Source organism: Lonchura striata, chromosome 13 (assembly GCF_050655825.1).
Source record: "Lonchura striata isolate lonStrDom1 chromosome 13, ASM5065582v1, whole genome shotgun sequence".
In the NCBI taxonomy this organism is placed as follows: domain Eukaryota; kingdom Metazoa; phylum Chordata; class Aves; order Passeriformes; family Estrildidae; genus Lonchura; species Lonchura striata.
Genome location: NC_140715.1, coordinates 15,449,861 through 15,474,244, shown reverse-complemented (window position 1 = coordinate 15,474,244; position 24,384 = coordinate 15,449,861). Strand labels below are relative to the sequence as shown.

The window sequence follows — 24,384 nt, the reverse complement described above, 5'->3', positions numbered from 1 at the left end:
GCAGGGAGAGAATAAAACTCAGCTCTTCAGGTCAGCTTTCCTCAGCTACTGCACAATAAGCTCAAAGACATTTTACTAAGAGCTACCCCAGGAGCACATCATAAATGATAAAGGAAACAAACGAGCACCTTCAGGCATGTATCTCCCAAATTAAGATTCCAAAGCCTCAACTGTGGAAATTCTAGTGCTCAATGGAAAATCCAAAACAAAGCCTGATTTACAAAAATTTATTTTACAAAAAATAAAAACTAGTCTATACAAACATTTCAAATACCAGCTCTAAACTCAACTCTTTAATATTGGATTAAGCTTGTTCAAAATGCCAGATGAAGCTTTGAAATTTTCTGACAGGTCCAAAGTGGTTTGTTCTTTTAAGAAATGTCATTACAGAGCTTTTAAAAAAAATACTATAGAATGTGTTTCAAAGTCAGAATCCCAAGTTCTTCATCCTCTTAACTGCTTTTCAGGTGTTTACAATGCAAAAAACCCAGAAACTCAGGGAAAAAAATCAGAAACTGTTTTACCTGTTAAGTATATCGTAAAATTAGGGGCTGGAGAAGCAGCGGGGAGAAGAGGAACAAATATTTGTCCATGGTGACGTAGTTATGTTGCATGAGAAGAATAAAATTTGTAGGTTTAAGATGAAGAAAACTGAACTTACAATATTGGTTCAATCCCTGTCAAAGGTGAACTTTGGGGCCTCTGAATGTATTTCCAGAACGGTTCCTTAATACCCGTAAGAACAAAGCTGAAGCTTAGCATGGGTCAAAGCAGTAACACAGAGAATTAGAAACTAAGGAGTGCTGATCAAATCAGCTCCATTAATCTCCATTCCCTCTGTTGTTAAAGCAAATCTCTTGAGTATTTTTAGCTGCAAGGATCATTTTTAATGTCATCTGTACCCAAACCTCTGCAGTGATCAAAGGGAGCAATTTCCACAGACAAGAGATAAAATAAGCAACACTTGAGGTGAAGCTGTCACCCTCACAACATGCAGAAGTTTTAAAACAAGCTTTATAAAACACAAATGGTAAATCTGTGTGCGTGTCTGCGTCCATTTTCACTGCATTTCCCAACCTTCAGCTCGACCCGATATTCTACAGGTAAATCTTCCTTGCAGATTCTGTACAGTAAAAAGAGGAAAAAAACAGAGGTATACACAATAGATTCTGTCCTTTGCCCTTGGTATTAAAAATATAGCAAACCACAAATGCTGGCTTTAGGAATTCAGTCAACTCTTCTGGGTTTCAAAGGAAAATGCAGCTCTTCAGCAAAACTGCAAGGCTTGGTGCAGCCTGTGTACTGGAGATACTTTTTGTTTGAGACACTGTTTAGGGAAAATGGTTGAGGACAGCAGCTGCCAATATGGTAAACATGTTCTGCTGAGGGGCACCGCTCATCACGGCTGCATGTTGTTGATAATGGCCAAAATGCTCATTTTCTCTTGGGCTGAGTCCACATCTTCATTTTGTTTCTGAGCCACTCCTGTGCCAAGGCCATACAGTCGTCCGCAATACTTTGCATCATCAATTGTATCCTCAAAAAATAACTGCAGATTAAAAAAAAAAAGAGAGAGAAACAGGTATTGTTTAATTGTGGCTCTAAATCAGAAAACATCCAATGTTAATTAATAGCTCATTTGAAATCTGTCACCTCTAACCAAGATGGAGTCCACAAATTAAAATAAGCACATGAAAGGCAAGTAAACAGATTAAGTCTGTGCCAATATCAGCAATTCCTATTCCTGATAGTTTGAGGTGTGATGGCTTCAAAAATCCCAAACCAAAACAAATAACACGTTATACATGTTGACATTTATGGACAGAAAGTGGAGAAGGAAGAACACTGCAGTACCTCTTTCATTCTGAAAAATGCCATTCCTGTGAGAAGAGAGTCTGATCCTGCCTGGTGTTGTCGTCCAATTCGTTGCAAATCCAGCTGATCTGCCACTTCCTGAAGGCCACCCTGCAAAGAGAACAAGAGATTTTATTTTAGAATATTTATCTCTTACCAAAATTGCCACGTTTCTCCAAAACACAAGGGCAAACAGTATAATGAACCAATGCAGATCCCAGTAGTACACACACTCCAGTTGTGAGTGAAACACACTGGGAAATGGTGTTCAAGAGTGCACAAATAACTCTTCTCAAATTTAGGTGCCTTCTTTTCTTGTAACAGATACTTGAGATAACTGTGGGTACATTCATAGGTTGCACATGCTGGGCCTTTCCCTCCCTTTACTCAAGGCTGTGATTCAGTAGATAAATTACTTTCAACTCTCTTACCAGTTAATCAAGTCACAGAGTATTTCACGTAAAAGAAATACCCTTGCACAGGAAACATAAATATGCTGAATTATAATTAGCATCTGATACACAAGAAGGCTGTGGCAATGTCCTCTTTACAATAAACACATTGCTAAGTCTGAAACTGGGGAGGGCAGTATCCATTAGACACAAACTGTGTCTCAGGTGTTTCTGTGTCACTACTGACTTTTGTACACATTCCATTTTAAGACAACGTACGCAGCAGTTCTGCCACTTGTATTCCTGCACATGCACAGTGCTGATACCCATCATCTGCTTGCTGGGGAGATAAAAGTACCTTGAGGTTTTTGCAGCTCTTCATTAAGTACTTCACATCATAGATGGATGGGAAGAAAAGGTTTAAGATATGAAAAAATTCCTGTTCCTCTTCTGGTAACCTGGAATCTGTCAACAACTTCACCATGTAGCCAAAGTCATAACCACTGAAAACAAAACCACAGAGAAACCAGGTAAGCAGGCAGGACCTATAACCCAATGTACTAGTACCTTCTTTTTCAACAGAATTTTACTTACTGTGCCTTTCAAGCCTTAACATTTTCTGACATTCATAAAACTCTAGATCTCAGCCAGAACTCATCCTGATTTTCTATGTCAACATAGGACTTTGGGATGCTCCCCAGGTGCCCTCACTAGCCTTTTGTGGAACAGCTAAACCATTGGGAAGAATAGACAATCCTTCCCACCTGCGTATATTTCTGCAGCTAAGGGCAACACAAAAAAGCAGGAAACCCTGCAAGTATCTGTTGAAATAGAAGGAGGTGGTGGCAAGTCCTTTCGTTTGTGATGCCATGTTGGACCAGAGGCTTCCTGATCAAGTTGGTTGAAATGCTACAACGAGAATGCTTAACCACACAGGTGGAAGTTCAGAGCACCACCAACTTTGTAAGGAAGAAGAAACAAAATCTTCTACAATACATTTACTAAGTGCAGAAATAACATTTCAACTTCTTCAAGAGAGGGAGACTAACAGCAAAAATATTCACAAGCAGTCAGGAAGTCAGACCATGAAGTGTCCTTACTTCTTAAACTTGGCCTTCATATCTTGAAGCTTATTTTAAGAACTGCAAGACTGCTCATTTTTCTCCTTAAAATCTGTCAATCTCCATAGAAAATGCAGAAAATTAAGAGGAGATTTAGCAGGGTCAGTAAGCATCCAGACCCACCTGTGGAAGGACAGCCATTTCACACTGTCACTGAGGACGACACCCGACGTCATCAGCAACTCGGCAAAATGCAGGGTATCAATCCCTTCTTCCTCATGCTTCTGGAACTGCAGCCCAGAACTGGCAAGGAGGTCTATGGAATCCTGAGAGTACATGTCTTCCCTGAAGGAAAAAAAACAAGCAAGTTTGCACTCAGGGTGCTGCCAAGACAAGCTCATTTTAGAAAAATTCTCCCCACACTATGTCAAGAATTGGAGTAACCAGTAGGATAACTCCCGGTTCCAGTTTGTCTCTCTAGAAATTTCAAACTGGCTCAGTTTCAATACCACTACTGCAGACTCCTACATCCATAATAAGCAGTTCTGTGATCAGTCTAACTAGTTAACTCGTTAACACTACCATTGCTAGTGCAAATTCTAAAGATTCCACCTCCATAGGACTGAAACTGACTGTTTTGAACAATGTCCCTTCTGCAAGGTAAATGGAAGCACCACAGATGAGGCCCAGAGGAAAGGGGAGTTCTCCCAAACAGGAAGATGTGCAGCTCTAAAGCATTGGCCAGCATTCCAGTCTACATTTTTCCTTTTCACTCCACAGCATGTACCACCTTATCAGCACTTCGCTTCTATCTCTGGGAGTAAACAGAATTGCATCATCCTTGACTCAAGAAGGACAAGAATCATGTGTTTGGTGGAGAGCTGAGCAGGAACCTGACTTCTTTACTGGTTTGTGTCATTTGAGGGAGAGAAAACACATAGAGCCAAGTTCTATCAATATGATAACTCATATTCATTTATGACAACTCATAAATTAAGTGATCACAGAGCCACTTCACTCTGATTTCAATACTTGTAAGAAGCTCACAATTTGTGGAGTAAATAGTGCAACTTTTGGGGTCAAGAACTGGATGATCTGCACATAGCTACAAATTTTTGTAATTCTTTCCAATAACAGTTTCATAAAAATAGATTGATTTCCTCTACGTATGTGGTTTTGCCAGATAAACCCTTTCTTTATTTCCAGACAGCTTCAGTGGTAATTATGCTGAGTTTATCTTTATAATTACAGGGGAAGGGATAATGAAACTTGTTTCAGCTGCAGCCCAGGATATTACAGTATGGAGGAGACAAGAACTGCCACACTCCATTTAACAAGATTCATTCTCCTGAACAGATGTGATGATTACACCAACATGTTTTTAGATCCCAGCTTATACTTAAGCATGGATCTGTAAAGACGTCTTTTTCTTTTTGATGAGACTAGCACATCCATTTATTTTTAGCAGAAAGAGATGGAGTTTTACATATATATATATATAAATGAAGTTTCAAACATTGTTCCAGGAAAAAAAGGCACACAAAATTATTAAGAGAAAAGATAATGAGGATAGAATTTTAGCATGGCTTTGACTTCCAGATACACTGTTAACTCCTGGCACTCCAAACTAGGTTCCCACACAGTCTGTACTAGAATCTGAATCCTTATTGCTCAGAAGCAGCCAGCAGTGATGAGCACATGGACACTGGTATTTGCCAAAGGAAAGCATCACTCCAGCAGAAAGAACAGGAAATTAATGCCAAGCCCAAAGACTCACGTGAGGTTGAATTTGAAGTTGAACTGCCAGGTGTTAATGCCAGAAGGGTATTCCCCCTTCTCATTTGTGAAAGTCAGGCCCAGCTGGATGATTTTCAGCAGGTCAACGTTACAGCGAAGGAGCTGGTACTGATAATCTATGGAGCTGCGGAATTCACCGATTGGCCTGACAACGACTCCAGGGAACTCCGTGTCCTGGCAGAGAAGGGAAAACTGAGTTTCACCATGGATTCTGTCAGCAGTCATTATTACCACTCTGTGAGGGCAGCCCAGACAGTGAAAACCTTCACAGCTTCTGAGGAACAGTCAATGCCCACATTAACAAAAACTGCTGTCAGTCAAACACACCTCAACAACAGCAGCCACCTATCAGATAAAAACCATCTGTTAGGTGAAAAACCTCTTACCCAGCCAGTGACTGTGTGCAGTCTGTGCTGAACACCAAACTGCCGCTGTTCCTACCCTCAGACTGGGTCACTGAGCTTCTGCTGACTACACACAAAATCTTTCACAATGAAGCCAGTGCTGTGCACCTGACATAATCTCTCCCTTGCCCAAGAAGTTTATCTGTCTACTCATACAGCAGAGTCACTCAAACAAACCCTAAGAACACCTCCAGTGAGACTGAAAAGAAGCAAAAAGTTCATTTCCCATTGACAAATGTTAACAAAAAAATCATACTCACTTCCACAGCTGAATTTGACACCAAAATCCCCCACACTCTGCAAAGGCACCTGTCTTTTCCACATTTTAATGAGGACTTTTCATATTTTGAGGTTCAGTGCTCCTAAGCAAAGCTGGCAGAACTTACAGTACCACAGCTAAAACCAGTTCTTTATCTAACACACTGGGGTGCTGCCAAGCAGATACAGACTTGTAAGAGCAGGAGGAGATTCCTCCCACCTAGGGGAGATTATGCTCTTCTTAAATAAAGCTTTCTGAACATATTGTCTTATCTACAGCCAGAATATTTTTCTTCCCTAAGAATCAACATCTGCCTTCATTTGAAAGGAGGCAGCCCAGCTGCTAGCAGTGACTTGCAAGCCTTTTGACCACCACTCCCATAGCATCATCTATAATCAAATGAAGAAAAACATTCAAAGGACAAACACACTGGTGGAAAAATAAGGATTTAAACCCAATTGTTACTTGTTTAATTTTCCTGTTGCACAAATGAATACACTCTGAATAGCTAAATATTAAATAAATTCATGTTTTTAAGTTAGTCTCCTTCTTCCCCTTCTTTCAATCAACCCATACTCATCACCGCTTGTATTAAATTCTGAAAAGCTACCAAACAGCTTTTTATTTTTTCACCTCTTTTAGTTCAAATTTTCAGGGGGTAGGGAGAAACATTTCTCACTCAAGAATCAACTTAGTCCACAACCCCAAAAAATCCCTTGACTAAGGCAATTAGGTCAAGTATAAAACATTTACCATGGCAATGTAGCTGTAACTCAGAACAATCTCCCGAATTTTCCTCATCTCTTCCTCCAGGTTGTTGGCCCATACTTCACAGATAACCTGGCTGTTTTCTGCAAGGGCTGCTGGCATCTTGCAGGGACCAGAAAAAAGGCAGCTGATGCTGAACTCAAATGACAGTGCAGGATCACAAGCTGTGCAATCTTATCAGTGTGCTGCATTAAAGAGATAAATAAATAATGCTTTAAGTGAAGGAAGAATAACATGTGAATAAATGAGCTGTAGGAGTCAGTCACACTACCATTTTCACCTTCAAACAACCTGTTTAAAGTTTACACCAAGTTTTCCTGCTTTATCACTTTCTGTGAACATGCTGAATGAAATCAAGAGCATCTGTTCACAATATAAAAGTAGATGCACAATCAACAGTCCAGTAGAATCATTACTCCTATCTTCCTTTTCCTGGCATAAGCTTTGACACTTAGGGCACAAGACATACAGGCAGGGAATCCTCATCTGTAACTCTCAACCCTCACTCCAGGGATATTTCTCCATCCCTGGAAGTGTTCAGGGCCAGGCTGGATGGAGCTCTGAGCACCCTGGTCTAGTGGAAGGTGTCCCTGCCCACAGCTGGGGGGAGGAATGAGATGATCTTGAAGGTCCTCTCCAATCCAAACCCCACTGTGATTCTATGATGAAGACAATTGTTTAAACACAGTAACAGAATGCATTAGAGAGAATACTCATTGGATGGAGTTTCAAGGGGTAGAAATATCTAAAGGGGGTGCTAAGAAGATGGAGCCGAGCTCATCTTTGTGATGCCAAGCGACAGAACAAGAGTCAATGGGCAGCAAGTCATGCACAGAAGTTTCCCCTGAACATGAGGAAGAATATGAGCAAAAACTGTGCAGGGACCGGGCACGGGAACAGCTTGCCCAGAGAGGTTTTGGAGGCTGCCTCAATGGAGATTTTCCAGAATGGCCTGGACACAATCCTGTACCACATGCTCTGGGATGACCACACTTGAGCAGGGAGGTTGAACCAGGTAACCCACTGCGGTCCCTCCCAACCCATTCTGGGCTTCTTCCCCCTGGGCTGTGACTCGGGGCACACTGCGGCGGGCTGTTCCGGCTGGAACCACCGGCAGCGCCAGCAGCGCTCCAGCTCGGGCGAGCCACCGGCTGGTGCCGCTTTCCCGTAATAAATAACCCCGGCGAACCGCCGCCAGGCGTCTGCGAGCGGCCTGCGCCAGCGCAGGGACGAGCGCACCGCCGCGGCGCGGCCCGGGTCGCCTCAGGGCCCCTCACAGCCCGCGGGCGGCCGGACGCGGCTCAGCGCGGCCGGCAAGCGGGAGGGCCGCCGCCCGCCGAAGCCCAGCGCCAGGCGCGGCCCCGCAGCCGCGGTGCCGGTGGCAGTGCCGGTGCCGGTGGCAGTGCCGGTGCCCGCCCCGCTCCCCGGTACCTCCCGGCAGCCGCGGCCGGGACGCGCCGCTCCCGCCCCGCGCCGGCTCCGAGTGCCCCGCCGCGAGGGGCGGCGCTTCCGCCGCTCGCGCCGCTTTGCCTCTCGCGAGACGTGGCGGAGCGCGCGACGGGGCGGGTACATCTGCCCAGCCCACACCGGCTGGTGCTGGTGCTTCCCCCTCCTCCCCCCGCTCCCGCAGTGGGCTCGCCCGGGCTCCCCGCGCTGAGAATGGCGGGCGAGTCCAAACTCCGCGGGCGGAGGGGGGAGGGATGAAGGAGCTGGGTGTCTCCGCTCCCTGAGGGAGGCGTCGCCATAACGCCCGCCGGGGCTGCGGTGGGCTTCCAGCATGGGGAGCCCCCGGCACCCCGATCCCTTGGGACACGGGCTGCGCCGGGCCCCGGCTGAGCGTCCCCGAAAGAAGCAGCGGCCGCCCCTCCCTGAGCAAGGGGAGGTGAGGGGGTCCCGGTCGGGGTGAGGCCCGAGCCCCCCCGGGCTCCCAGGCCGCGGGCGCGCAGGGTGGGAGCGGGATGAGGGTTTGTGTTCCAAGGGGATTTCCTGAAGCTGCTGGCCTGGCACGCGTTGCTCCTACGGTGTAGTGCGTATTAAGCTTATTAATGGAGCAAGTTCTGCTTCTTCCTGCAGGGCTTAGAAGTCATTTAAGTCCCTACTACTACACCTGCAGACTTATAGGCTTCTGTTCCAGGAGTGGAATTTACATTACGTTAGCAACAGAAGGTTGTAGCTGGTAAAGCAGATACTGGTTGTGTAACACGGCTTTGCTGGCTGATGCTGATGGTACATAGGCAATTCATTTGGAAGCTCGTCTACTAATTAAACTTAGATCGTATTTCCTTTATTTTAGACTGCCGTCCTTCTGGACGGGGTTGCATCTTTTGTAAAATATATATTAAAATATAAATAAAATATATAATCAATAAATTATATACCTAGATTATAGATATAGCTATATATCTAGATAATATATAGATATATATAACCTATATATCTAGATATATAGATTATATATCTATCTATATATAGATTATAATCTGCATCTATAAAATATCTCTAAAATATGTGCCTCTATAAATATATATGTTCTGGTACTGGATTGTCTGCCCACCATATGGGAGTCTTTCCCTGAATCTCGGCTACTTGCCCAGCATTTTGATCAAAGTATCTGGAAAAGCAGATATTGGTATCTTTCACACATCAGACACCATTCAATGTCTCAGGTTTTATGTTCATGCCTCAGCAGAAATGTTGCCGTTAGAAAAGAAGAGGGTTTTTCAAGAGTTGCTGTGTTGAGTGACCTTGCTGCTGTCAGCATCTTGGTACATTCCCTTTATTGTGCATTATTTTGATTCAGAGTTTTATCTTCAGGGATGATAGAAAGTTACTGTTTTGCCTTATCTCTGCAGTCTCTGGTGTTGTGCAATTTATGCAACATGCAATATGCTACACTGCCAGAAAGTAACCACCTTTCTTCCTGTGGTCATTTGAGTCTGGGGTTTTGTACAAGGAAATCTGTGTTGTTAGCAGGTAAATTCAGCAGGCTGGATTACAGCACCCTGTAAATATAAGATGAAATTTTTATTTCCCAGAAGAGTTCAGAGTCATTTTTCTTGCTTGTAAACCTGGTGCTTGAAGGGATGTTGAATCGAGGGGAAAAGGGAGGATGCATCTCCTCAGGCCACTGTAAATATCTGTGCCTTGGTACTGTAATAAAAAATGTTGCAGGCAATAATCACCTGTGATAAATTACATTTGTAGTGTGTAAAAATTTGTCTGTAAAACAAAGCTGTTCAGGGATGTTTGCAAGCACTGGAGACACGGTTTGCTCGAAGAGATCAGAATTTTTTTCAAACATGACGTGGCTAATAAAGATTCAGAATAGCTGGAAGAGGCACCCTGCTCTTTAAAAAGTCCCATCATTTCTATATTTGGAGGTTACCAAGGTTGCTTCCAGCTCCAGCACTCCAAAGCAAGTCTTGAAGAGTCCTCACATCTACATACGAGTGTAGAGCTGCATTATAAGGTGGAATAAAGGTCTTTAGCTCAATGTTTTCACACTGGGCAGCTGGAGCTGCATGTCCTATTGTGCCTTTTCTTTAGAGCTTACTCACAGCACCACAAGAAACCTTCCTTGTGGGAACCCTGAAAGGTGAATTTATGTTTTCCTCAGCCTTCTGTTGTTCCACAAGTGCTCCCAAAGCACTGCAGTGCTAGGTGGTGGCACACATGCCCTGGCAGAGGGTGAGAGATCTGGTTCAGAATGCAGGGAATTAGGCAGTGGGTGATGTGTGCCAAGTTCAGATTCCTCTTCAACCTTTTGAGGAACTATCAGTATGGGCTTGTCCAGTCCCCTGAAAGATACTTCATAGATTTCCCCCTGATGTTCCTCTCAAACAGTGAAACAACCAGTGCTTATTACAAAAACTCTGGGGAGTGAACAAAGTTGTGTTAGGAAGTGTCTGATCAAAAAGCTTTTTTTGCTGAGAAGGAATCAGACTTCTTGCATGGCTCAGCAAAGATTGCAGCAGCATTGGAGTGTCTGTGGCAGAGGCACCAGCGCAGGGCAGCCAGCAGGCAGAAGCAGCAGTTTGATCAGTGACAACCTGTGCTAGACACACAATTGCAGCAGAAGTTCAATGGCACTTACAACCCTATGACTAATGTGCTGAGTTGTCCCTATGGGTATGAATATTTCAGAGATCACCCATGCTGGAATTGAGCAGTGGTTCACAAGGAACACTGAGGTCTGAAATTCACTATTGGCTGTTGGTTGAACAGCCCTCCCCCTGCAAGCTCACATCCAAAGATCAGTGAGGACATTATCCTTATGGCACCCCTCTCTTGAGATGCTCATTTCCACTTCCTCCTCTTCGTGAGTAAATAGTTTGAAGGAATCACATTCCTCTCTGTTGAGCCTGCTCTGTGTGATAAATACCAATTAGTAGCAACAGCTAAGAACTACAGCTTCTGTCCCTACCAGGAAATAGTTGGAACTAGGCAAGAAAAAGTGATGATGGAAGCGTTAAACACTGTTCACTCTCGCAGAGCTCTCTGCAGTTCCAGCTCTGCTGGAACTAGGTGTTACTGAGAAAAAGCATGTGTTGCTTCACCTGAGAAGGGCAAACAAGGATAACTGGGAGGCAGAGGTAGTATTCCCTGTTTTTCCTCCTGTGAAAAATAGATCTGGAGAGTTATGATAGTAACACGCTCAGTTCTCAGAGCTTAGTTTGCAATAGGGCACTATTTATGGGCTGAGTAACAGATTGGGGCCACATTTGCATAAGAAAGATCGATGCCGCTGTAAATTACATCTTGCTCTCTGCAATACCATAATTACACACTTTATGGTCTGTAAACAACATGCTTAAAGACAACTGAGCCCAAGTACATGCTAACCTATGTGTGTCTTCATCTTACCCATGCAAGCAAAGCCTGTTACTGGTTGAGGGCACTGTGTAGCAACAGAGTTGGAGTAATTTTTAGATTTAGTACAACAGTATTAAATCTGGACTGCTGGGTTTTTGCCAAATTCCACAGTAACCCTTACTGATTTTAACAAATACCTTTGACCCATTCAGTTGCACTGGCAGTAGCTATTTTGTGCTCCAGCCATGAGTTGGTGAATTATAAAAACTACTTACTTTTAGGGGTGTTGGTGGATTTTTTGTTCTCAGGTACAACGATGAAAAACTTACCTGCAGAATCAGTGTATTCCACGTGCTTAACTGAGTAACAGCATGCACATAGACATGGGGAACAGTGCCAGCACTAACAGTGACATGGCACTGGCTTCACATGACTTGTCTGGGAGGGGACAAGCAGCTCCTGCTTGGAAACACACCCCTATTGCCCTTGCCTAAACCCTCATAAAGTTTCGACAGGAGATGTGAAAAGTGAGGAGCTGAACTCTGCTCTGAACAGACAAAAAGGACCTCTCCTAGGCTACCATCAGCAGGTGGTGAGAAAGAACAGGCAGCCAGAGTTCAAGGGTGCTTGAAAAGATATGATAGAGACTTTGAGGAAGTCATTAAAAGGCAGTGTCATGTCTGTGTGAAGTCCATTGTCAGCTTTTCTAGGAACAGGGGTTCCCCTAAAACTGTGCAGTGCTTGGTAGGACATCAAACACCACTTCTGGTCCTGTGTCTGTCTACACAGAAATGCGGCTGTTCAGGTGACCAGGTAAGTGGTCCTGTGTTTTTTGTTCTGTATGTTCTGTACTTCTGTGGATAGTCACAGCCTTTGTTCTCCCAGGAACAATTTGCCACTGTCTGTGCCATATAAAGGTTGATTTCAGTGAAGTAAGACCTACACCAGAGACTTCAGGAGGAAGGCACAGGGAATCCCAGGGAGCTGGGGTGGGCAGCCAGTCCATCACCTCAGATGGAGCTGTTCTGAGCTGTGTCTGCCGTGCACAGAAGGACGCAGTGCAGTGGGTGCAGTTCAGGGAAGGGGCACCTGTGCTGCCTCAGCTTGAAGCTTTCTGGGCACCAGAAGGAGAAGAGAACTGCAGGCATGGGGCATAAATAATAATTTACATGTAAACAAAAAAAAAGTAACAAATACAGCAGGGTTTTTTTCAGATTCTACTCAGATTGTATTGAGCATTATACTATGTATTATATTGAGCATTTTAAAACATGACTTAGACAAGCTAGCTTTTTTACAGTACCAAAAGTGAAAAATTCAGTGAAAACAAGATCTATGACTTAATGAACAGTTTTTGGGCAAATTAAGTTACACATGGAAATAATAATATTAAAAAATGTATTACAATTCTTGATTGACTAGTGTATGTTTCCCCTTTAATGTCAAAAGACTGATTAGAAAGGCAATTACTTTTACTCCAGGGTTGAGAATTTGCTTTGGATCAAATTTTGTGTTAACTAATTCAAAATAACGGGAAAGGAACTTTTTTTAAAGCAGTAGTAGTTATAGCTGATATTTGGAAATAGCTACAGGCAGCTGAGAGCTTCAGTGGTTGATTTGGGGCTGTAAAATATGCCAACATGAGAGCAGTGCCAAGCAGCTGAATGGCTTTTTTGTTTGCTGAAACAGCCATGGTTACATGAATGTTTTTTTAATGTATTTGGTGTATTCTGAATGAGGAGAGACATTACACAATAAAAAAAGAGTAGGTGATGAGATGTTGGGGAAAACCTACTCCAATTTTTTTCTGGGTTTAATGTAAATGTAAAATTTTATCCTGAAAAGTGGCTTAATAAAGGCAATCTTCTGAAACAGAGGGTAAGCAGATGTGGCAGCTCTGCTTTGAACTGGAAATCTTTGCCCAAGCCAGCCTTCTGTCATAAATTGATAATTTTAAAAAGGGTACTAGAAATGTGATTGTAATTTTGACTCTTTACTAAATGCAAGAATATGTAACTCAATCAAGTAATAGCTCCTTCTTCTAAAAACTTAAAGCAGTCACGTTTTCTACAGTGCTCTGCTCTGGAGCTCTTCACATGCAAAGGTTCAGCAGGTTTGAGTCAGCTCTGCTGGATGGAGGAACCTCTGGAGCATCAGCCTTCCAGCTCAGTGAGGTTCCCCTTTCACATCTGCCTCTCCTTATCTAATGTTGTCTGCTACAAAGTCATCAGAGCAGAATAATCTCTTTAACCACAGAAAACTATGGCCAGCACTATTTACTTTACTGTCCCAGCAGAATAATTGGATATTGCTCTTCTCAGCTCCCTGCTGGGTGGTTGTAAAGATAGGGATGTGCACAGCCTAAGAGCAAATAATAGGAGTTATAATCAAAAAAATTCCAAGTGGAAAAAACTGACAGTGAAGGTTGTCAAATACTGGAACTGATTTCCCAGAGAAGCTGTGAAATCTCCCTCTGTGCAGACACTCAACTGTTCAAAGCTCTGAACAACCTGTTAAGAAAGCTGGAATGGAGCAAAGCCTCAAAGGAATGGGTTATTCAAGCCTGACATATTTCAGGCTTTAGTAGTGTTTTCATGGAGGCAGTGGGCACACCTGCCCTGAGAGGACCTGTGTGACAAGATGGACACATAGTGGATGTTATGTAATAGATGTGATTAGAAGCTCTTTTAAAAATTAAGATCTATTTAAATTTGGCCTGTGGCCTGGTATTTATGCTGTTCTCTTCAGGCTAGCAGATTATTTTTGGTTGTTTCTTATGGGCATTCTTCATCAGATATATTAGAGCTCAGGTGTATTTTATCAATAAAGATGTGGTTGGCAAGCAATATATGAGAGGAAAAGCAAATCCCACAGACTGGCTGTGGTAGCTCATGAAGTGCAGTAGTGAGGAGCTCTGTGTCTGGGGAAGGACAGAAAGCCCTGGGACCCTGAAGGTTCCCCAATACATTCTCATTTTAAGCAATAGCACCTTAGGGCACCTCTCACACTACCTTTTTTGGCCAAGGGAGACAAAGTGAAATTGGATTTGGTTTCTTTTTAAGACTGCTACCAAAACTTAGCATTTCCCTTAGGAGTACATCCAGCCCTAGTGTTGAAATATAGAGTTGGGAGTTGCCCTCAGGGTTTCAAGTTTCAAATCCCTTTTGGCCTTATTTTTCTTTTTTCCTTCTCAGAACTGTCTAACATCAGTGTTTTCCACTAAAGTGTGTGGCATGGTGGGCTGGCCTTGCTCTTTTGCTGTGAGTAAGCAGGAAGGTGTCTAATTTTACTACCTCATTCCCTTTGACCTGCATATTAATAGGTAATGTAACAGAGCTTGGAACACCTGTAAATAAAGAGTTGTATTTGTAAAAACATACCCAGAAGGCTATAATTTCAAATCTAAACCTCCTGACTAATACAGGATTTCTTTTTGACAGTTTATTCCTCCTTTCTGAAACGCTGCAAGCCTCCCAAGAAGCTTCCCTCCATTATCAAGGTAATAGAATATCATCTTCCTAATGAGTAATTTTCAAACTGTTTATACCCCAGACAAGAACATTTGAACCTTCTCTGTGCCTTTGTATTTTAGGTAACAGTTTGCCTATGCTTGAATATTCTGCTGAGTAGGGAAAGCAAAATGGATGAAGTTCTGCAATCCTCAGTAATCTGTCTGTCATATTATTAGAAGTTGTGTGTTTGTTCTTAAAGACCATGTGAAACCAATAAAATATTAAGGAATATTTTGTTAACTTTTGCTAATTATATTTGATTATAGGACTGCAGAAATATAAAAACAACTATGCAATAATCCCTAAGACAGCCAGAACATAGCCTCAAATACAGAACCCTTCATGGCTATGGCCAGCAGTGAAGTCCCAGCAGCTACTCAAACCTTGGGTTTGCTATATTTTTAAAATTTCTTTTAACAAAACCATCAACAAAGGGTCAAGCCAGAGCCAAATGCAGGGAGATTCATTATGAGATGGCCACATGCCCACTTAGGACTTTAACTCTCTAAGTGACCATAGTAGGACTTGAAGCAAAGATTATTTTCTTATTTAACATGTTCTTAAACTGTAACTCAGTTTGAGAGAAGGCTGTGGGGTTCTATTGTGTTAACTCTCTGTGGCCCAAACTCATTTTGTTTTCATCCCTGTTTGTTTAATTGCATGTTGCCATTATGGAAGAACATATATCCCACATTATCATTTCCTTACAGCTTGGGAAGGGCTGGAGTAGCTGCCGGGTGCTGCAGTGTATTCCTGGGCCAGATCAAATGAGGAAGTCTTACCACAACACACCAGTGACACAAGCAAAAGCTTTGGTTTTGGCTGTTCTCCCATTTTCCTTGTTATCCTTGCATTTCTGTTAATCTTCTGGGACACTACTAACTCCTCAAGGAATAAGGGCATTTTTCTTCTCAAGAACTCAGCTTTGCTCCATGGCCAACACGTGAAGGATGGAGGAGGACAGGACATGGCACAGAGAGTAAATATTTTACACTTTTAGCACTGAACTGCAAGTGGATGTGATTTGCTGATGTCTGCATCATATTTTGCCATTATCCAGCTGGCCAAGGTTCACTTACTTACATCACCTTTTATTTCAGATGGAAACAGACTCTGGATATTCCTCCACAGCTGAGCTGCAGAAGCAGGTAAAGGCTCAAGCTCATCGTTTGTCATGCAGGTGCCTTGGAAGGCTGAATGTGTTGAATCATCTTCTAAGAGATGTGACAGACACATCCTCATTCCGAACATTTTTGCATAATTAGGAGCTCATCTCTTATCTCTAAAGCAAAACTACCCTGGCATTTTTCCCTTCCAGTGGACTGCAGCTCCAGCAGCAAGTGGGGAAGGACCTGTTATCTATGCATTCCTGGCAAGAACCCACCACAGTCCCCCATAAACAGAAGCTGTGCCAGCTCACAGAGTGGTCCTCAGAGTGGTCCTGCTAAACTCTTATGGCCAGCTGATGTGCCCCAGTCTCCTTACCTTGCCAGCAGCAACCCTGTTCTGCACTTAAGGAATTTGCCAACTTCTACAAGGACTTTAAGAGCAAGAATCCATGAATTAGTTTGGAAACTACTGTGCTGTAGCTGTTGGCATGAGGAGAAACAGGGTATTAAGCACTTGGACTTGATGAACAAGATTTTTTTTCTATGTAAACTTCTCTACTTCTACATTTCATGTAATTATAGTATGTGGGATTCATGTAATCACTTCATCATATGCAATAAAAACATAGCCTCAAAACAAGACACTTTCTAGCCAAAGGGCTGTTAAAATACCTGAAGTGCTGAACTTTAGCTCCTCTCTCTCCTGTCTCAAAGCAGGATATGCTGTGACTACTAGGGGTTACAAAGGTTTGAAATTCTTGAGCTGGAGGATGTTAAAGCAACTAAAACCTTATTTGGGCTAACTGGAAATTCTAACACTTGTAAGACAATTTTTGTTTGGTATGCTCTTCATCCCAGGAGAAAAAGGATTTATAAGATACGAGTCTGTTAAAAAGCTCAAAGCTTTCTACAACTTCTTTAACCTTTATTTTTCTAAAGAATATGTAAGTGATGGTCCAGGGTCTAAAGATTAAGAAAGTCTTACATCAGCATACATGGGGCATAACATGGATGCAGCTGGAATTATGAAACTGCTAAGACAGCAAATCTCTAGTCCAGGATCCAGCAGGCACTATCTGATGCTGGAGGAGAGGCTTTTGCCAGCCTGGCATTTGCACTTCAGTACCCCCAGTAATAACAGTGGCAGCTGATTGCACTGCTCTCATATAAACCCATAGGGTTCACAAATATCAAACTGTAGGGCAAGAGTCCTGTCAGTTTCTTCCTCCCCTATTTGCTTTTTAGATTAAAAAAAAAAAAAAAAAGAAAAAAAAGGAGGTGAGAGGTGATGGGAAGAAATGGTTTGTTTGTTTTAATAGTGAATGTTTCAGTGCTAAAGCAAAGTTCTGTCCTGGGACAAATAAATATTGCTTGTAAGTCCTAGGCCACATTTGATGTTCTATAACTGTTACAGAATCTAAAAGCCATGTAAAGGGGATTCCTTTATATTGCATTACCCTAAATCACCTGCATTTGGCATTTCTCAGAGCTGCCTCTCTTGTTTGTCCTCTCTGACAGGAGGTGAGCAGGACAGCAGCTATGAATCACACTGTTTTCACTCCAGTCTGTTTGTGCAGCACAACACCATAGTTAAAAAACAGGAAGGAAGAGGAATGAAGAAGACAATAGCTGGTTATTATACTATTGCATTGATTTTTTAAAAAACATTTACATTGCAGATAGATATAATTCATATTCACTCATGAAAATCAAATTAATTGCACTTCAGAACCAATTCCAACTTGGACTACTATAAAAGACAGAATGTTAATTATAAATTTGTTGTGTATTTGCTAAACAACTTTGTTTGGAATATTTAAATATTCAAATATATTGAATACTGCTTTTTGAATATACTTATTCCTGTTAACCAGGTCATCTGAGCACAGCAGTTCTTGACTGCTGTGGGGAGAAAACTCTGCAACCTGGGAGGGAGAAAATACTGAGGGAGGGAGGGAGGTGCTGAGATGGAGCACCATTCCTTATTGCTCAGTGTTCCTTTCCCACTGCTCTGAGTTATCCAGAACCTATAGCTACAGCCCTCCAGGTACTGAGCAGTATGCCAAATAAAGAGGGAAAAGAAATTAGTGGTCCTTTCTCTGCCTTTGGTTATTCCAGCAAAATTCCACATCAGTCATGCACCAGATCTCTGTAAGCATGACAGATGGATGATTATACACAATATCCCACAACAGCTTTGTTATTGTGTTCTTCAGAGTGTGTGTGAAGCAAAACAGGCCATCACAGGACTGCCTTCATCATTTCAAATACCAAAAGTGCCAGGGCAGGACGCAGCAGCACGTGCTTACTCTTGTTGCTTCTCACAGGGAAAGAAGCTCTCGGATGCCTTGAGGATCAGTGCCTACGTCTTCAGTACAGGCCTGCTCATCTTCACTGCCTTAGTGAACATTGCTTCTTGGTAAGAATGTTCAAGCAAAGCAGCTTGAAGATAAAATTTTCTGTGGAAAGGGGGAAAAGTGAATGAATACATGGGCAATCAACCACTTGTTATTCCCACAGGTTTATGCAATATATAACTTTAGGCAATTTCTGGCAAACAGCATGGTTGGAGTTCTATGACCATATGGAGGGAGATGAGTGGACAATCTTCCTCGTTGGTGAGTTTTAACAATGCTTCTCAGGAGAAATCATCCATGTGTTACATATAAAAGGGAGACATGGACAAGCTTCCCAAACTCACTAATTCTCCCTCTGACAAGCACTGGCTTGGAAGGTACCCACAGGTGATGTGGTGCAGCTGTTCTGCTTTTGGATATGGTCACCATCAGGACCCTGTGCAGATTGAAAATCTGATCTTTTTGCTGCTAATGAAGTGGCTTCCCTGTGAAGACACTTTGCTCCTGTGGCAACTGAATGACTCAGTAGAACTAATTACTAAAAATGTAAGTAAGTTTAGTGAATTCTACTCTTGTAGTACTTACAAAACTCTTTCCTGTGATTAGCAGCTGGTGAACAGAGCTGGAAGAACCTTGCCAGGTTCTAGAGCAAGTCAACCTTATCCTACTTGGGTTTAAAAGCAACAGAGGCCTCCCAGCCGCCTAGAAAAGCCTTTTCTTAGCTTCAGTTATGTCAAGTTTCAACCTCTGAGACATTAGTCTGCTCTGACTTCCTTGCCATTCTTTGGTCTTACCTGGATGTCAGAATTTACCAATATTCCATTTCAAAGCATCTTGGGGCAGGGGGGACACACTTGGCACATCCGGGTCCCAGCGAGGTCCTCTGGGTACTGTGCCAGTGTATTTTGTTTCTGATTTGCCATAGTTCCCAATTCATTCACACATCTCTGCCCTTTCCTCATGCCACAGGGGCTGCATTGGTGCCTGCACTTGCTTTCTGGGGCTTCAATGGAATCCTTCTGGTGGCTGATGTAACAGGAAAGCCAACTTTCATTACTCGCTATCGCATTCAGCTGGGCAAGAATGATCCTGTAAGTACTTCTCACTCTGCCTTTCTTCTGGCTAAACACTTCCTGCAGTCTCTTAGGCCAGGAATGGGGAGAAGAACCTGTTAATGCTCTTCTCTAGCAACCAGATAGGATTCCAGGAGGATCAAGTCAAATCTTGTATACCCACTGCAGGGAGAAAGGCAGATCCTGTTATGAGGCTACTGATTGTCTGCTTGTTAAAGAGCTGATCCCAAAACTAACTACCTACCTACAAATCTTAAAGCTTTTCACCCTTCCAACTAAAACTTCTTTCCTTCTTTCCTAGTCTGAAGTCCTGACTTCTCTTTTGCAGGTGGACAGAAAAAAACTGTGGAAAGCCATCTACACAGCCCTGGGTAATCAGCTCTTTGTCTCCTTTCCCATGCTTGTGCCCATGTTCTACATCATGAAATGGTGGGAAAACACCTTCAGCAAGGAATTACCAACATTCCAATGGTTTCTTGTGGAGCTAAGCATTTTTACTGTAATAGAGGAAATTCTCTTCTATTATACACACAGGTGAGCTGAGCACAGGAACAGGTGCTTGATTTTCCTCCATGCCTTTAAATTTATATTCATACCCTACAACAGCAATAATCCTCATCCCTCTGTTCCACCAGTCTTGTATTTATATAGGAAATCTTACAGGTCCTGAAATCCACCCTCACAACATGAGGCCTTGGTGCTGCCAGTAACTGTAGTAAACAAAAATGAGTAGAATTTTAAAGGTGGAACAGCTTAAAAGCTAAGGAAGAAACAGAACAGGCAGTTTTCCACAGAAGCTGTAACCCAGCATTCTTTAAAAAGAACAAGACTGACCATCCTGAAAGACAAAAATCTCAAGGGTCAGTGTCTGTTCCCTTGTGCAGCACCTACAAATCAGAGCCTGACTTCCAACACTGCAGGATTTCCAAACACTGACACCAACATTAGAGGACAGAACTAAAGCAAGGAAGACAAAAGAAGCAAGGAGCAACCACAGTAGAAGCAGAAACAAGCACAGTACTCTCAGAAATCTGTAGGTTTCCCTTTAGGACAAATTCACCCAAAAAATGTGAATGCCATTTTTTACCAAGAACCCATGGAACTGAAAATTCTGATTCTTTGACAGTTGCCAGTAGAAAAAGTCAAAACAATGAAAGCATAAAGTGAGTCTTCCCCTAATAGTACTCTAATATTTTAGTAAATAAATAATTCAGGGACTTTGATTTATGGGATTTATCTGGCCTGAGTTTATCATAAGCCAGCAACCACATTAATTGAATAAGGGCTCAATACAAAGAGAGCAAAGGAAGCAAGGTGTTCTACACTCTTATTGCCAGCTGCTCTGGAATCTTTATGTTAGAGGAGACACAAGCAAGTCCCCTGCAGAAATTTTATGTTCTGTTAGTACTTTTCTGCAGAGTTCAAAACCTGCCTTTCTGTTTACTCTGCCTAGGCTTGTTCACCACCCAGTGCTGTATAAGCACATTCACAAGAAGCACCACGAGTGGACAGCCCCCATCGGTGTGGTCTCCATTTATGCTCACCCAATAGAGCACATAGTAAGTGGATTCTCCCATGGTCACCCTCCAGTTGCTGTGTGGAGTGTGATTTCCATGGGATGAGGTGGAGTGGGAAGAGAAGAAAATATGCCCTTAGAGGCTTCTTCTTTAGGAAGAGGAAGCTGAGCTGCATTGCCAAGAAGCTTGGCTCTTGGAGGCTTGCAGTAATTGTTTATACTGGACTCCAGTAGCTTTCAGAGCACAGATCCAAGGGCCTCCAGTAGATAAGGAACTGACTAGACAGGGCTTCCCATGAGCCCCAAGAGGACTGGGAGCACAGACAGTGCTTTCAGCAATAGATATGAGACAGCCTGAATGATCCTGTGGACTTGGAAATCTGTCAGGATTTTTGTGGTTGTTGCTGGGATCAGTGCTTGCAAGGAATGTATTCCAACACCCCTCCAGCTGAGGCTTCTCAGGAAAACACATCCCACCTTCAAAAGATTACACTTAAAAATTCTATCTCCTGTTCCCAATAGTCCTGACCTGCTCTGAGGGTCTCCCCAGCTGACAGTCTTTGGACAGCATAATGATTGAGGAGCCCAGCTGAGCTGTGCTGGGACATGCAGCTGGGTCTGGGCAGCAGAGCCTTTTGTGCCACGGGCAGAGCACAGTGAAGAGATGCAGCAGGGTTTGTCACATTGCTGTGTGTGTCTGCAGGCCATGCCCTTTTGCAGTGAGGTTTCCCAAGAGCAGATTCAGCATTATTTCAAGGTGAAGCTGAAATTCACACCTCAGAGTCCAGGGTGATTTACTGGAATCATGCTGTACTCACCCAGGGTTTGGAGTCATGTCTGACTTCTACTGCAGGCTTATGGAGTTTGGGCTATGACAATGGTTTGCTGTAGTAGATAGAACTCGCTTATCTCTATTATTACGTTTTGAATGATTATGTAACTTTAATTAAGGTGTTGGCAGAGAGATCTTCCCTTTATATTGTTTGCACAAAACAAACCGGTGTGATGGATCACCAGGTGACAATTCAGCTCTTGGAGGAGAGTTTGCTGGTAGTGGACCCATTAATGAAGTACTTACTTCTCATTTCCAGGTCTCCAACACTCTGCCTGTCATGACTGGCCCAATGATCATGGGATCTCATATTGTTTCAGTCTCAGCATGGTTCTCCATTGCTCTTGTAACAACAAGCATTTCTCACTGTGGCTACCACCTGCCCCTCCTGCCATCTCCAGAGTTCCATGATTTCCACCACCTCAAGTATGTCTGGGCACTGCTCAGCTTTCCATTCTCCTGCCTCTCTGCTGGCACCACTGGCTGGGGAAGCTCCTTTCTGAGGGTCAAGTGGGTTTGCCTAACTCGTGCACCAGCAGAGCAGTTCTACAGTTCACCTGAGAGCAGGCTGAGTGCTGCCAGTTCTTAGAGCAGTTAAACTGGAATTGCAGGGGATTTCAGCCCTGTTAAGGACAGTTAGGTTCTTCCTAGAAGTTCAGAATACAGTTCATGTGATCTAAAGACAGAGCCAGGACAAGTCACACAGGTAAAATAAATGAGCCTACCTGTCTGTCCCTCTCCTCCCATACACTGGGATTACTAACACTGATCAGATTACACTTTCCCCAGACAATCACCATTAACCCCTCCTGACAGAGATTCTCAGCCTCCTGTGCTGAAGAGAGAGCAGTTGCAGGAGACTGTTCAAGGATACATACCCGAGCAGTGGAGAAGCATTCCCATCTCCCAGTGTGCACTACATTCAGACATGCTGCCCAGAAATGTCTGCCCCTGCTGCAGAACCAGCCCAGGGACACTTCAGTCACCACATGCCAGAACACAGATCACTGCAGAGCTGAGACACTGTGGGTGCAACAGCTGTGCCAGCTGGAAGCACATCTGCTCCATATCCCAGGACAGCCAGGTCTTGAGAGCACGTGGGGCATGGTAACGTGGGTGTCCAGTGCTCCCCCAGCTCTGAGCTGCCCAGGACAAACAGCTGCTGCTCAGTGCCACCATTTCTGGGCAATGATGGCACCAGAGAGAAGCTGCACAAAACTCACCCAGGCTTTGACAGAGCTGCCAGGAAGACTGGTGCAGCTATGGACATTAAATCCTATAGACATTATCTGGGCTCAGAAAGGAATGGAAAGGGCAAGGTAACCTCAGTAACTTCCAGTGATGTTTATCTGTGTTTGGTTCTCAGGTTCAATCAGTGCTACGGAGTGCTGGGAGTGCTGGATTTTCTGCATGGCACGGACAAAATGTTCAGACAGACCAAAGCCTTTGAGAGACACAAGGTCCTGCTCAGCTTCACACCACTCTCTGTAAGCATCCCAGACCCACCCAAGAAAGATGAGTGAACCAGCCCAGCAGCTCTTGCTCAGCCTGGTGATGAGCAGAGTGAGAGACAATGATTTATGCCAAATAGTATTTTAATCAGGAAACAAATTCTTGTCCACACATAATAAATTATGAAGCTGAAGTTAAATATGCTGCTTTGGAATGACTGCACTTTGGCTGCCATTGTTTTCTACAACATTCACAAAAGAACCTGTTCTAGAAATCTATTTTTAAAATGTAATGGTTTGTTTCTCTGTTACTTGTACTGTCCCTTGATTCCAGCTGCCTGTGTATGAGCCAGATCTGTTCTGGACCACATGGTTCAGGGGTTTTCATTATTAAGGTTTTAGCACCAGACTCCACAGCTGACGATTTGGCCTCTCTTGTTGGCACTCACTCTATAGAAACATCAAAGTCACTCCATCTACGTGTGATACAATTAAACCAGCTTTTGTGACTCAGAGTCACTGGGGCCACTTTAGGAACACCCCCCTGCACATGCAACAAGGGCCTGACCCTGTGAGCAGTTATGCACGGGAGGTGGTACAGGGCTGAACTGGGGCTGCCACAGGCTCATCGCTGCTCCACACAGCGGCAAAGGGAGTTTCCCCTCGCGGGACATGGAAGGAGAGCTGGGAGCTGATGTGCTTCATGGCATCAACTCCTCCTGCTGAGTCTCCCCTTGCTCTGAGACACAATCAAAATTCTGATAAATTCCAGAGATTTTCCAAGGAAAGCAGAGTCCCTGCTGTCCTAAGCCATGTGGAGATTAAGGAACCCCTGTAAGAAAGGACCCAAGAAAGCAGCCCCCAGAACAGTATGCACAAGTACCCACAGACCATCTGAGACACACTGAATTCTCTCAAGGATCTCCCTAAATCTCAGTCCTGCCTGGGGGCGTGGAACAAAAGCACATTTGTCCCCAGTGCTAGAGCAGCCCCTCGAGGAACAGGCACACAGGGCTGACCTATGCTGCACTGACCCATTGGGTCAGCCCAGCTCTACCTGTGGAGCCAAAGTCACTTCCCCTGCTCCCCTCTGGTCCCCACAGCTGCACCAGGATGAACCCAGCCCAGCCACTAGCCACAGTTCCCTGGGGAGGGCAAGTCAGCAGAACAGAAAACCCAGGCACCAC

At 43.7% G+C, this 24,384-nt stretch overlaps 2 protein-coding genes across 12 annotated transcripts; one reads left to right on the top strand and one right to left on the bottom strand.

Moving 5' to 3' along the window:
* Positions 1-211: 211 nt before the first annotated feature.
* On the bottom strand, positions 212-8,053 carry CNOT8 (CCR4-NOT transcription complex subunit 8). The gene is made up of 7 exons (XM_021552142.3): positions 7,967-8,053; positions 6,521-6,720; positions 5,085-5,278; positions 3,491-3,652; positions 2,605-2,749; positions 1,855-1,965; positions 212-1,549 (listed from the first exon to the last, which is right to left on the bottom strand). Exons 2-7 carry the CDS (start codon positions 6,635-6,637, stop codon positions 1,400-1,402), a joined length of 879 nt encoding a protein of 292 aa, XP_021407817.1. The 5' UTR covers positions 6,638-6,720; positions 7,967-8,053; the 3' UTR covers positions 212-1,399.
* A 186-nt stretch (positions 8,054-8,239) lies between these two features.
* On the top strand, positions 8,240-23,420 carry FAXDC2 (fatty acid hydroxylase domain containing 2). 11 transcript variants are annotated; one of them, XM_085591442.1, is made up of 11 exons: positions 8,241-8,417; positions 14,788-14,846; positions 15,960-16,007; positions 16,178-16,471; positions 18,296-18,387; positions 18,489-18,586; positions 19,295-19,416; positions 19,727-19,932; positions 20,852-20,957; positions 22,006-22,172; positions 23,113-23,420. In XM_085591442.1, exons 4-11 carry the CDS (start codon positions 16,457-16,459, stop codon positions 23,267-23,269), a joined length of 963 nt encoding a protein of 320 aa, XP_085447568.1. In that variant the 5' UTR covers positions 8,241-8,417; positions 14,788-14,846; positions 15,960-16,007; positions 16,178-16,456; the 3' UTR covers positions 23,270-23,420. The 11 variants fall into 11 exon arrangements, with proteins under 11 accessions (XP_021407827.2, XP_085447568.1, XP_021407826.2 ...); XM_021552151.3 differs by lacking the exon at positions 16,178-16,471 and adding an exon at positions 12,064-12,160 and having other exon boundaries at positions 8,242-8,417; XM_021552149.3 differs by lacking the exon at positions 16,178-16,471 and adding an exon at positions 12,058-12,160 and having other exon boundaries at positions 8,242-8,417.
* Positions 23,421-24,384: the final 964 nt, after the last annotated feature.

Bases quoted from the DNA above. Each gene is read 5' to 3' on its own strand.
- CNOT8 (XM_021552142.3), bottom strand. From the start codon at position 6,637: ATGCCAGCAGCCCTTGCAGAAAACAGCCAGGTTATCTGTGAAGTATGG. The intron at 5,279-6,520 runs GTAAATGTTTTA...CTTCTCTGCCAG, and splicing joins GTTACAGCTACATTGCCATG to GACACGGAGTTCCCTGGAGT. The intron at 1,550-1,854 runs GTACTGCAGTGT...TTTAATCTGCAG, and splicing joins CATTTTTCAGAATGAAAGAG to TTATTTTTTGAGGATACAAT.
- FAXDC2 (XM_021552152.3), top strand. From the start codon at position 15,960: ATGGAAACAGACTCTGGATATTCCTCCACAGCTGAGCTGCAGAAGCAG. The intron at 20,958-22,005 runs GTAAGTGGATTC...TCTCATTTCCAG, and splicing joins CTCACCCAATAGAGCACATA to GTCTCCAACACTCTGCCTGT. The intron at 22,173-23,112 runs GTATGTCTGGGC...TTTGGTTCTCAG, and splicing joins CATGATTTCCACCACCTCAA to GTTCAATCAGTGCTACGGAG.